This window comes from Phalacrocorax carbo (genome assembly GCF_963921805.1).
Source record: "Phalacrocorax carbo chromosome W unlocalized genomic scaffold, bPhaCar2.1 SUPER_W_unloc_5, whole genome shotgun sequence".
Taxonomy (NCBI): Eukaryota; Metazoa; Chordata; class Aves; order Suliformes; family Phalacrocoracidae; genus Phalacrocorax; species Phalacrocorax carbo.
In genome coordinates this window covers 336,798-349,253 of record NW_026990256.1, presented here as the reverse complement: position 1 = coordinate 349,253, position 12,456 = coordinate 336,798, and the positions used below count along the sequence as shown (strand labels likewise).

At 48.4% G+C, this 12,456-nt stretch overlaps 1 protein-coding gene across 1 annotated transcript in view; it reads right to left on the bottom strand.

Annotated features, from left to right (window-relative positions):
* The window catches only part of LOC104047445 (tubulin-specific chaperone A), a 59,335-nt gene extending 49,057 nt beyond the window's left edge, over positions 1-10,278 (bottom strand). Inside the window, exon 1 of the mRNA XM_064439997.1 lies at positions 10,123-10,278. Coding sequence (XP_064296067.1) covers positions 10,123-10,175 — 53 coding nt within the window. The 5' untranslated portion in view covers positions 10,176-10,278. The remainder of the gene's footprint in view (positions 1-10,122) is intronic.
* Positions 10,279-12,456: the final 2,178 nt, after the last annotated feature.

Below are 12,456 nucleotides of genomic sequence, written 5' to 3'. Positions count from 1 at the left end.
CTCGAGCCAGGTGGAGGAATGGGATAACCAGGCTTACTGGACTGTGTGGATCCAATGGCCTGGCACGTCCGACCCACAGGAGGATAAAGCTTTAGTGGACAATGGCACACAGTGCACCCTAATGCCATCAAACTATATAGGGGCAGAATACATCCTTGAGCTCATTTGTTTACTGGACAGCCAAGGAGTCATCAGCAAGACCCACTCACCCTTTCACAGTCCCATATGGCCAGTGCGGAAGTCTAATGGAGAGTGGAGACTAACAGTACACTATCGTGGCCTGAAAGATGTCACTCCACCGTTGAGTGCTGCTGTGCCAGACATGCTAGAACTCCAATACGAACTGCAGTCCAAGGCAGCCAAGTGGTATGCCACAATTGATATCGCTAATGCATTCTTATCAATCCCTCTGGCAGCAGAGTGCAAGCCACAGTTTGCTTTTACTTAGAGGGGTGTCCAGTACACCTGGAATCGACTGCCCCAGGGGTGGAAACACAAGCTTTCTTGGGCGTTGTGGGTTTTTGGAGAATGCATATTCCACACTACAGTCTGATCGTAAGCCCTCTCTGTCAAGTGACCCGGAAAAAGAATTATTTGAAATGGGGCCCTGAACAACAACAAGCCTTTGAACAGATTAAACGAGAAATAGTTCATGCAGTAGCTCTTGGACCAGTCCGGGCAGGACAAGATATAAAAAATGTGCTCTACACTGCAGCCGGGGAGAATGGCCCTACCTGGAGCCTCTGGCAGAAGGCACCAGGGGAGACCCGAGGTCAACCCCTAGGGTTTTGGAGTCAGGGATACAGAGGGTCCGAAGCCCGCTATACTCCAACCGAAAAAAGAGATATTGGCAGCATATGAAGGGGTCCGAGCTGCTTCATAAGTGGTTGGTACTGAGGCACACTTGCTCCTGGCACCCCGACTGCCAGTGCTGGGCTGGATGTTCAGAGGGAACATCCCCTCCACACACCATGCAACTGATGCTACGTGGAGTAAATGGGTTGCACTGATCACCCAGTGGGCTCGAGTAGGAAACCCCAGTCGCCCAGGAATCTTGGAAGTGATTATGGACTGGCCAGAAGGCAAAGACTTTGGAATATCACCAGAGGAGGAGGTGACACGTGCTGAAGAAGCCCCACTGTATAACACACTGCCAGAAAAGGAGAAGCAGTATGCCCTGTTCATTGATGGGTCCTGTCGCCTTTTGGGAAAGCACCGGAGATGGAAGGCTGCTGTATGGAGTCCTACAAGACAAGTAGCAGAAACTGCTGAAGGAGAAGGAGAATCGAGCCAGTTTGCAGAGGTAAAGGCCATCCAGCTGGCCTTAGACATCGCTGAACGGGAAAAGTGGGCAGTGCTCTATCTCTATACTGACTCCTGGATAGTGGCAAATGCCCTGTGGGGCTGGCTGCAGCAGTGGAAGCAGAGCAACTGGCAGCGCAGAGGCAAACCCATCTGGGCTGCTGCATTGTGGCAAGATATTGCTGCCCGGGTAGAGAACCTGGTTGTAAAGGTACAGCATGTGGATGCTCACATCCCCAAGAGTCAGGCCACTGAAGAACATCGGAACAACCAGCAGGTGGATCAGGATGCCAAGACTGAAGTGGCTGAAGTGGATCTGGACTGGCAACATAAGGGTGAACTTTTTCTAGCTTGGTCGGCCCAGGACACCTCAGGCCATCAAGGGAGAGATGCAACATACAGGTGGGCTCGTGATCGAGGGGTGGACTTGACCATGGACGTTATTGCGCAGGTTATCCACGAATGTGAAACATGTGCTGCAATCAAGCAAGCGAAGCAGGTAAAGCCTCTGTGGTATGGGGGACGATGGCTGAAATATAAATATGGGGAGGCCTGGCAAATTGACTATATCACACTCCCACAGACCCGCCAAGGCAAGCGCCATGTTCTCACCATGGTAGAAGCAACCACCGGCTGACTGGAAACATATCCTGTCCCCCACGCCACTGCCCGGAACACTATCCTGGGTCTTGAGAAACAAGTCCTGTGGCAACATGGCACCCCAGAGAGAATTGAGTCAGACAACGGGACTCACTTCCGAAATAACCTCATAGACACCTGGGCCAAAGAGCATGGCACTGAGTGGGTGTATCACATCCCCTATCACGCACCAGCCTCTGGGAAAATCCAAAGATACAATGGACTGTTAAAGATGACACTGAGAGCAATGGTGGGGGTGGAACATTTAAACACTGGGATACACATTTAGCAAAAGCCACCTGGTTAGTCAACACGAGGGGATCTGCCAGGCGAGCTGGCCCTGCCCAATCAGAACCCTTACATACTGTGGAAGGGGATAGAGTCCCTGTAGTGCACATAAAAATATGCTGGGCAAGACAGTCTGGGTTATTCCTGCTTCCAGCAGAGGCAAACCCACTCGTGGGATTGCGTTTGCTCGAGGACCTGGGTGCACTTGGTGGGTGATGCGGGAGGATGGAGGAGTTCGGTGTGTGCCTCAAGGGGATTTAATTTTGGGTGAAAACAGCCAATGAACTGAATAATATGCTGTTAATTGCTATATGATGTTGTATGTCATCACTACTATGGTTGCATCAATGGAATGTTATCATGGTGGGAATCTCCCAATTAATAATAGCAAATGAACTTTCAATGGAACCGAGCAAAGTGCAGCAGTGAGAGAACAAGAACTACCAGTGCAGCGGTGATGGAACAAGGACTGACATGCAACAATCTGACCCCACGCACACCGCCGCTCCGAAGGACCCTTACAATAGATGAAATCCAAAGTCATGGACTAAATGAACTCAATGGACATTTCACAGGCATTTTACAGGGGTGGTCCATAGACTAGGGGAATGATAAATAAAAAATCTGTATATATATATATATAGTTAAAGGATGAGAAGATGGATAGGGATTATTGAATTTGTACTGAATAGTATGGGACCTGAGCATGATGTCAGTGATATGGAATAAGGGGTGGATACTGTCATGGTTTTAGCTGGGATAGAGTTAATTTTCTTCACTCTAGCTGGTATAGTGCTGTGCTTTGAAATTAGCATGGAAAAAAAAACCCGTTGAGATAACACACAGATGTTTAGGCTGTTGCTGGGTAGCGCTTATACTAGTCAAGGACATGTCTAGCCTCCCATGCTCTGCTGGGTGCACAAGAAGCTGGGAGGGGAGGGGGCACAGCTAAGAGAGCTGATTCAAACTGACCAAAGGGATATTCCATATCATGTAACGTCATGCCCAGTATGCTACCTGGGAGGGGCTGGCCGGGGGAGGGAGGAAGCTATCGCGGCTCAGGGACATGCAGCGTCGGTCAGCGGGTGGTGAGCGGTTGTATCGTTTGTGTTTCCGTGGTTTGTTGTTTTTTCCTGTTTTCCCTTTCCCTTTTATTATATTAACATTATTGTCATTATTATCATAATCACTTATCATTATCATTTTATTGTAATCATTAAACTGTGCTTACCTCAACCCACAAGTTCTTTTGCTCGTCCGATTCTCTTCCCCAGCCCACAGGGGTGGGGGGGGGTGAGCGAGCAGCTGCGTGGTGTTCAGTTGCCAGCTGAGGCTGAACCACGACAGGACCCACACAAGAAATCCAGTTCATAGGAATCAGATGGCAAGATGGTCGTCGTCAGATCCCAATGGATGTGATCAACAAAATAGCAGCCATGTCTCCACCAACTTGCAAAAAGGAAACACAAGCTTTCTTGGGCACTGTGGGTTTTTGGAGAATGCATATTCTAGAGAGATTACTGTCTGATTGTATGCCCTATCAAGTGACCCGGAAAAAGAATGATTTCAAATGGGGCCCTGAGCAACGACAAGCCTTTGAACAGATTAAACGAGAAATAGTCCATGCAGTAGCCCTTGAGAAAGTCCGGGCAGGACAAGATATAAAAAATGTGCTCTACACGGCAGCTGGGGAGAATGGCCCTACCTGGTGCCTCTGGCAGAAAGCACCAGGGGAGACCCGAGGTCGAACCCTGGGGTTTTGGAGTCAGGGATACAGAGGGTGCAAAGCCCGCTATACTCCAACTGAAAAAGAGATACTGGCAGCATATGAAGGGGTTCAAGCTGCTTCAGAAGTGGTTGGTACTGAGGCACAGCTGCTCCTGGCACCCCGACTGCCAGTGCTGGGCTGGATGTTCAGAAGGAACGTCCCCTCCACACACCATGCAACTGATGCTACTACACTGAGTAAATGGGTTGCACTGATCACCCAGCAGGCTTGAATAGGTAAGCCCAGTTGCCCAGGAATCTTGGAAGTGATTATGGACTGGCCAGAAGGCAAAGACTTTGGATTATCACCAGAGGAGGAGGTGACACGTGCTGAAGAAGCCCCGCTCTATAACAGACTTTCAGAAGATGAAAAACAGTACGCCCTGTTCACTGATGGGTCCTGTCACCTTGTGGGAAAATACTGGAGATGGAAGGCTGCTGTATGGAGTCCTACACGACAAGTAGCAGAAACTGCTGAAGGAGAAGGAGAATCGAGCCAGTTTGCAGAGGTAAAGGCCATCCAGCTGTCTTTAGACATTGCTGAACGGGAAAAGTGGCCAGTGCTCTATCTCTATACTGACTCCTGGATGGTGGCAAATGCCCCATGGGGGTGGTTACAGCAGTGGAAGCAGAGCAACTGGCAGCGCAGAGGCAAACCCATCTGGGCTGCCACATTGTGGCAAGATATTGCTGCCTGGGTAGAGAACCTGGTTGTGCAACTACGTCACGTGGGTGCTCACGTCCCCAAGAGTCAGGCCACTGAAGAACATCGAAACAACCAGCAGGTGGATCAGGCTGCCAAGATTGAAGTGGCCGAGTTGGATCTGGACTGGCAACATAAGGGTGAACTATTTCTAGCTCGGTGGGCCCATGACACCTCAGGCCATCAAGGGAGAGATGCAACATACAGGTGGGCTCGTGATCAAGGGGTGGACTTGATCATGTATGCTATTGCACAGGCTATCCAAAAATGTGAAACATGCGCTACAATCAAGCGAGTGAAGCGGGTAAAGCCTCTGTGGTATGGGGTACGATGGCTGAAATATAAATATGGGGAGGCCTGGCAAATTGACTATATCACACTCCCACAAACCCGTCAAGGAAAGCATGAAGTGCTTACAGTGGTAGAAACAACGACTGGCTGGCTGGAAACATATCCCATGCCACTGCCTGGAACACTATCCTGGGTCTCAAAAAAACAAGTCCTGTGGTGACATGGCACCCCAGAGAGAATTGAGTCAGACAATGGGACTCATTTCCGAAATAGCCTCATAGACACCTGGGCCAAAGAGGATGGCATTGAGTGGGTGTATCACATCCCCTATCACACACCTGCCTCAGAGAATTGAACAGTACAATGGACTGTTAAAAACTACACTGAGAGCAATGGGGGGTGGAACATTCAAGCACTGGGATACACATTTAGCAAAAGCCACCTGGTTAGTCAACATGAGGGGATCTGCCAACCGAGCTGGCCCTGCCCAGTCAGTAATGCTACATACTGTGGAAGGGGACAGAGTCCCTGTAGTGCACGCAAAAAGTATGCTGGGCAAAACAGTCTGGGTTCTTCCTGTCTCAGGCAAAGGCAAACCCATTCATGGGATTTTTTTGCTAGAGGACCTGGGTGCACTTGGTGGGTGAATGCAGGAGGATGGAGAAGTCCAATGTGTGCCTCAAGGGGATTTCATTTTGAGCAAAAATAGCCATTGACCTGAATGGTATAATGCGAACTGCTACATAATATTGTTTGTCATCTGTATGGTGTGTCAATGATATCAGAGTACAAGCCTCCCAATCCATGGAGGATGGACTTTGATGAAACAAGCAAAGTGCAGCAGTGATGGAACAATGACTGACTCGGTATGCAGCAACCCAATGCCACAGACACCATCTCTCCCACCCTGAAAGACTGTTAGGACAGATGGAGCCCAGAGTCATGGACTGGGTGAACTCAATGGACATTTTAATGGACATTTTACAGGGAAGGTCCATGAACTAAGGGAATGATGTCTGTGTGTTATGTCAAAGGATGGGTAGGGGAGGGGTGGTGGTTGGCAAGGTTCTATTGGATGGTATGGGACCTGGGCATGGCGTAAATGGTATGGACTAAGGGGTGGAGAATGTGCTGGTTTTGGCTGAGAAGGGGTTAAGCCTCTTCACTGTGGTAATCAGGGACCTTTCCAGGTTCCTGTGCTCTGCCCTGTGGACAGGAGGCTGGGAGGGGCAGGGCCACAGACAGGGCAGGTCATCCCAAGTGGCCAACAGGATGTTCATTCCATACCATGTGACACCATGACCAGTATATTAAGGGGGCCAGTTTGCAGCTCTGGGAGGCACATCATCGCATCAGCGGGCAGTGAGCGGCTGCATCACTTGCAGTTTTTTGGTGGTTCATCCCCTCCCCCCCCCACCTGGGTTTCGCACCTCTTGTTTTCCTTTCCATTTAATTTTTTTTTTTTTTTTTTTTACATTATTAACCTGTTCTTATCTCAACCCACAATTGTTACCCTTCTGATTCTCTCCCCCCATCCCACCGGTGTGGGAGTGAGCGAGCGACTGTGTGGGGCTGAGTTGCCAGCTAAAGCACAACACACTTAACCTTCATGGGCTGCCGGGGGACAACCTGATTCACCGTGGTCTTCACCAGGGTCTGCAGGGGAATCTCTGCTGCGTTGCCTGGAGCATTTCCTCCCCCTCCTCCTTCACTAACCTTGGTGTCTGCAGAGTTGTTTCTCTCACATATTCTTGCTCTTCTCTCCTCTGGCTGCTGTTGCACAGCAAGTTTTTTCTCCCCCTTCTTAAATATGTTATCACAGAGGTACTACCACCATCACTGATTGGCTCAGCCTTGGCCAGCAGTGGGTCTGTCTTGGAGCCAGCTGGTACCAGCTCTGTTGGACACGCGAGAAGCTGCTAGAAGCCCCCAGAAGCCACCCCTGTAGTCCCTCTGCTACCAAAACCTTGCCACACAAAGCCAACGAAGAAGCACAAAACCATCAACATCATACTCACCTCAAGGTATTTGAGATGCTGATGACTTTAATTTGTCCCCTCCCCATTACCAAATTTAGCCAGTGGCCTTAGGACCCAGAGAGCCAGCAAAAAGGCAAGTATAACATCAGGGAAAGGGTGCTATTACAAAGTAGAAACATTACAAGCTTTGTGTCTATTAGTTTTGACTGTATATAATTTTAACTGTGTTAATATCATTTTAACTGAATATTCAGTGGGAATTTAAGCCACCTACTTTAACTTGGATGCAACAAACTTGTAACAAAATCAAAACCAGCATTCACGGATTTCCATAAGTCAAGTCAACAAACACAAGAGCCACACTAAGCAGTAAAGAAATCATTCACACAGAATAACAACACTACTAACATCTAATCACTTGTTCTCAGCTCTGAGACTCACTTAAACTGAAGCAACAGAGATTCAGACGAAGAACATGCAAGCTAAGCTCAGAGCTGTAAGCACTAAGAACAGTGGTATACAGACACTGAGCTAGCATCATTAAATCATTTCTAGGTCCAGGGGGACATAGCCACATGGTACAGTATTCACCATATGAACATGCAGGCCTGCACCAGCTCTGACTGGGATCTCCACACAGTTGTTCATTGCCTAGTGTAGACCTTCCCTCTCTGTTTTCCAGTCTACAGACATGAGGATAAAGCTTGTTGAGGTAACTTTTGTGATGGTTTATTTTTGAGCAATGGTCATCTGAAGTGATGTTCAGTATTACCACACAGCTCTCTCAGTAAAACTATCAAACAGCAGCAATAAGCCAATACAGAAACTTCCACAAATTATCAATTCTACAAAAGTAAAACTGCATCTTCTTTGATTGTGGTGGGTTGACTGTGGCTGGATGCCAGGTGCCCACCAAAGCTGCTCTATCACTCCCCTCCTCCACTGGACAGGGGGAGAAAAATACAATTAAAGACTCATGGGTCAAAATAACAACAGGGAAATTACTCCACAGTTACCATTAAGGGCAAAAGAGACTCAGCTTGGGGAAGTTAATCTAATTTCTTGCCAATCAGAAGTCAAAGTAGGGTAATAAGAAATAAAAACAAATCTTAGAACACCTTTCCCCCCCACCCCTCCCTGGCTCAACTTGACTCCTGATTTTCTCTACCTCCTCTCCCCAAGCAGCATAGGGGAATGGGGATTGGGATCAGTTCATCACATGTTGTCTCTGTCACTCCTCCCTCTTCACACTCCTTCCCTGCTCCAGCATGGGGTCCCACCCACAGGAGATGGAGCAGTTCATGGAGCACTAAGGTGGGTCCTTTCCACAGAGTGCGGTCCTTCAGGAACAGACTGCTCCAGCGTGGGGTCCTCCACAGGCTGCAGGTGGATACTTGCTCCACCATGGACCACCACAGGCTGCAGGGGGACAGCCTGCCTCACCATGGTCTTCACCAGGGGCTGCAGGGTACTCTCTGCTTTGGCACCTGAAGCACCTCCTCCCCCTCCTTTTTCACTGACCTTACCATCTGTAGGGTTGTTTCTCTCACGTATTCTTACTCCCCTCTCTTCTGGCTGCTGTTGCGCAGCAGGTTTCCCCCCCCCCTTCTTAAATATATAATTACAGAAGCACTACCACCATCGCCAATTGGCTAAGCTTTGGCCAGCAGTGGGTCTGTCTTGGAGCCAGCTGGCACTGGCTGCATCTGATATGGGGGCAGCTTCTGGCATCTTCTCACAGAAGCCACCCCTGTAGCCCCTTCCTCTGCTACCAAAACCTTGCCATGCAAGCCCAAAACATAGATATGACAGTTTTCTCAAAAGAATCTAGACACCAATAAGTTATACTTTTGGCTGACAGAAAGAATATTTTCAGTTTCTGTTAACCTAATTAAATCTAGTTTTCCCACACCTCAAAATACTTTTTCTACAAAAGCTGACACAAACCACCATCCACTTACAAATGCAAAAATAACATTTACAGTAGTCATGTCCAGCAAAGCCAGTAACTGTAACACAGGTCACAAAAGGGACCCAAAGCAAGCAGCAGTCACCAAGCCACTCAGACAGACTACACTAAAACTTTCTAGCTTAAAAATAACACACAAGTTCATGATTTACATGCCCTGCACAGTGACAGGAAACAGGACCTTACAATCATATAATTAATTTCTTTTTGCAGCAGTACTTGAGAACTGCTCCCCATTTTGAGTTTTGGTTTGGGTTCGGTTTTGTTTATTTGAGGACTCAAAGCGTCTTTATCTAGCATAAAGATAATGCTAAACCTGTATCCATTTTACTTTTCTAGTCTTGAAGTCCAATCCTTAAAATCTAATCAGGTATTAGAAAGTGTACCCTTTTTACTGTTAGCATTTTATTAACTGAATCTAAATAAGTCATAATACAAAGTTAATTGCACAAAACTGGACTATTTAACATCCTGATCCAGCACACACTAATTCCTGTCTCTGCCTAAACCAGGGCAGTCTTTGTAGGGTATAGCCTTAATAAACCCCAGTACGACCAAATATTTAATGTCAAAGCCTTGCACTTACAGTCATAAGAGAGATTCAGAGAAATAAACTGCAACTTTTTTTAAAAAGGAAGACTCTTAAAACTACACAAAACCTAGACTCAGGTGTTGAGCTTACTATCGGTTTGCAGTGTGAAGTATCCACCCAGAAACACCCCATTCAACAGTTGTTTTGATAAAATAGGTAAGACCTCCTGCCTCTGCGAGACTGCTCTGCACACTAACGGGGAAGTGCGACAAAAAACCCCGTTTAATTGCAGTCTCAGGAAAGAAAGGCCTTTTCCTGACGACGGTGCACAAGGGGAAAAAACCGGCAGCCACAGCAGACCTTGTGCCACGGCCGCCCTCCAACACACCTCAGCAGCCCCACCCCACCTCGACAACTCCCAGACCCCCGCAGCAGGCACGGCCGGCAGCGCACGAAGCCCCGCTCGCAGTTCCTCCACTCGGCCCAGCGGAACCCCCAGGGGCCGCAGCGTCAACAGGGGCCCCTCCCCGCTCAGATCTCGCGGCAGGGCCGGGCCGAGCCCACTCTCCGCTTTGTCCCCTCAGGAGCGGTGGGACCTCCCTCAGCCTACCCCAACGGCTTCCTTCACACCCACACCCCCCCACGCACTCACCGCCTCACGACGCCGGTCTTGATCTTGATCTGCCTCAAGCGCAGGTCAGCCATGACGAAGCTGGCAAAGGAGCAGCACGGCCTAAGCCCTAGTAGCAGAAGGACAGAATATACGGCACAGCACCGTGACTACGCAGCCCGATTTCGCGCATGCGCCAAGCCGTCAGCCTGGGCAGCACCACCAGGAGCGGGGGCGGGACTCCGCGCCCCTCCCCCGCCCGGTGGAGGCGTCCCCATAGCGACCAGCGAGGGCCGGCCTGGGCCGGGTACGGGTGGGCTCCGCGGGAATGCAGTAGTCTGCGAGGGGTTGTGACCGTCCCTTGAGCGGCCAAGTGTAATTCACCATTTCGTCATAAGCACATGCGCAAAAAAAAGTCTGAATCCACCCTCAGATGCGGCGATAGATGTTCTTCTGAGGTAGAAACAAATTAAAAGGCAACATTAGCACTGGCAGCTCAGTTCTAGAGTTATAACCAACTGACAGTTCAAGGGCTGTTTTCCTTCATGCTTATACTTAGTTGAGGCTAACCATTTAAGGGATCAAATTCTAGAAAAATAATCCTTTGGGTCTGTGTTTGAAAGAACTTCCCCTGAATGAGCATTTAAATCAATAAGAAAGAAAAAAAAAGCTTCAGCAAATAAGAAAGATAAATATAGCTTTGGTGGGGTACAGTTCAGGAAGGTCTGTATAGACCTTTTGTTTTCCACATCCTTTTGTCCTGTGTTAGTCACTTGCCCTGACTCTCAACACTGTTAATGACCAATACCTCTTGAGAAAAAACAGCTGTGAGGGAGAATGTCATATTCCTTTTGATGATGTGCCAGTTATAGGTCATTAGCCAGTAGCTGTACGAGTGCAGCTGGCACTATTGTGCCCCCTTCAGACATGGTATAGGGAGGGCCAAGATCACTCAAGTCCAGAGAGTTGTGTCTTATTTGCAGAGGAGGATAAACATGGCCCCTGTTACAGAGCCCAGGAAAACTCCCTGGGGACCCACGAGCTGGGCCAGCCCAAATATAGCCTTGTCTTGGCAGGTTGTCTCTGTAGAAAGACATAGGTCTTAAAATCAACATCCTGCATAACACCATGAATGACTGTGACCTGGAGACAAGTTTACAGATGTATTATTTATTTGATATGCAAACCTGATGTCACTCATGCAGGAAGATGAGGAAGCAGAGCAGCATTCTGGCAGGCGTAAGGGAAAACGAAGCCCCTTGCTTTGACAGAAACCCAAATCTTATTCATCCAGCTTTAGAAAGTTGTATCAAGTCATGCTGGGGCTGAAGCTGTTCCGTAAACAATTCCAAGGCAGCACAATTTCCACTTATGCTACATACCCTTCGGAAATACAGACCTGTACAAGGGAAGCTGCATTACCACTGTGCACCTACACATCAATTCATTTTTCAAAAATAGTCTTCAGTGTCATTTCTGTATTTGACATAGTTGTTCCATAAACAAGGAGGCCAACAACTGTAGCTTCTTCTACGGGAGAACTTATCTTGGGCCGCATATCTCCGGGACACAGGGCTCTACCCACCCTGGGGACAGTGATGCACAGACATCAATATGATGGATACAAAATGTCCGTTTATTTAGCTGCGTCACACGCTTATATAGCTCTTGCGCTACCTGTTCCTGCCACTCCTATGGGGAGGAGTCTATCTTTCCGTCACATCCCGTAATCTTCCGGTCGCCGATCCCTGTCTATTCCCCTACATCTCCCCCTCCCCATGCTACTAAAATTCTACAAAGCTACTTGCGTAAGCGAATACATATTGCGGTCAGGTCTATATTCATGTAACTCTCGCAGGCGCTCTTTGATTTGTCTTATAACACAGCATAACAATGGTAGCCCACAAGTAACCATGGTTACTACACACAACAAGATCCCCCCAGTTATTACTATCCAGTTCCAGTTTATATCTCTCTTTTGCTGCCCTTTCCCAGTGTCGCTCTCGTTGCAATATTGCTTGCGATCTTGTCAAGGAGCTCATTTCTTTTCCCAATGGTACGGCTAGCATGAGGATCCATGTCAGCAGACCCTGCAAAGAGACAACTCAGAGAGGGATTATTCATTGTACATCCTTGCACAGTTCTGCTTTCACACACTTTGCAGGCACCCATTCTATGCGCCCTTCATTCTCAACCGCGGCGTAGCCCCTCCCCAGGCATCTCAGTTTCCATCCTCTCTCCCATTGCTCACTGCCTGGGAACCTTACTCGTACCTGTGGATAGCGCTCGCCTGCTTGAGCTTTGCCAAAGTGCTTCTCCACTGCTGTAACTTGCTCCTGCCCACGTATAAAATGATTAAGCGAATATAATGCACGC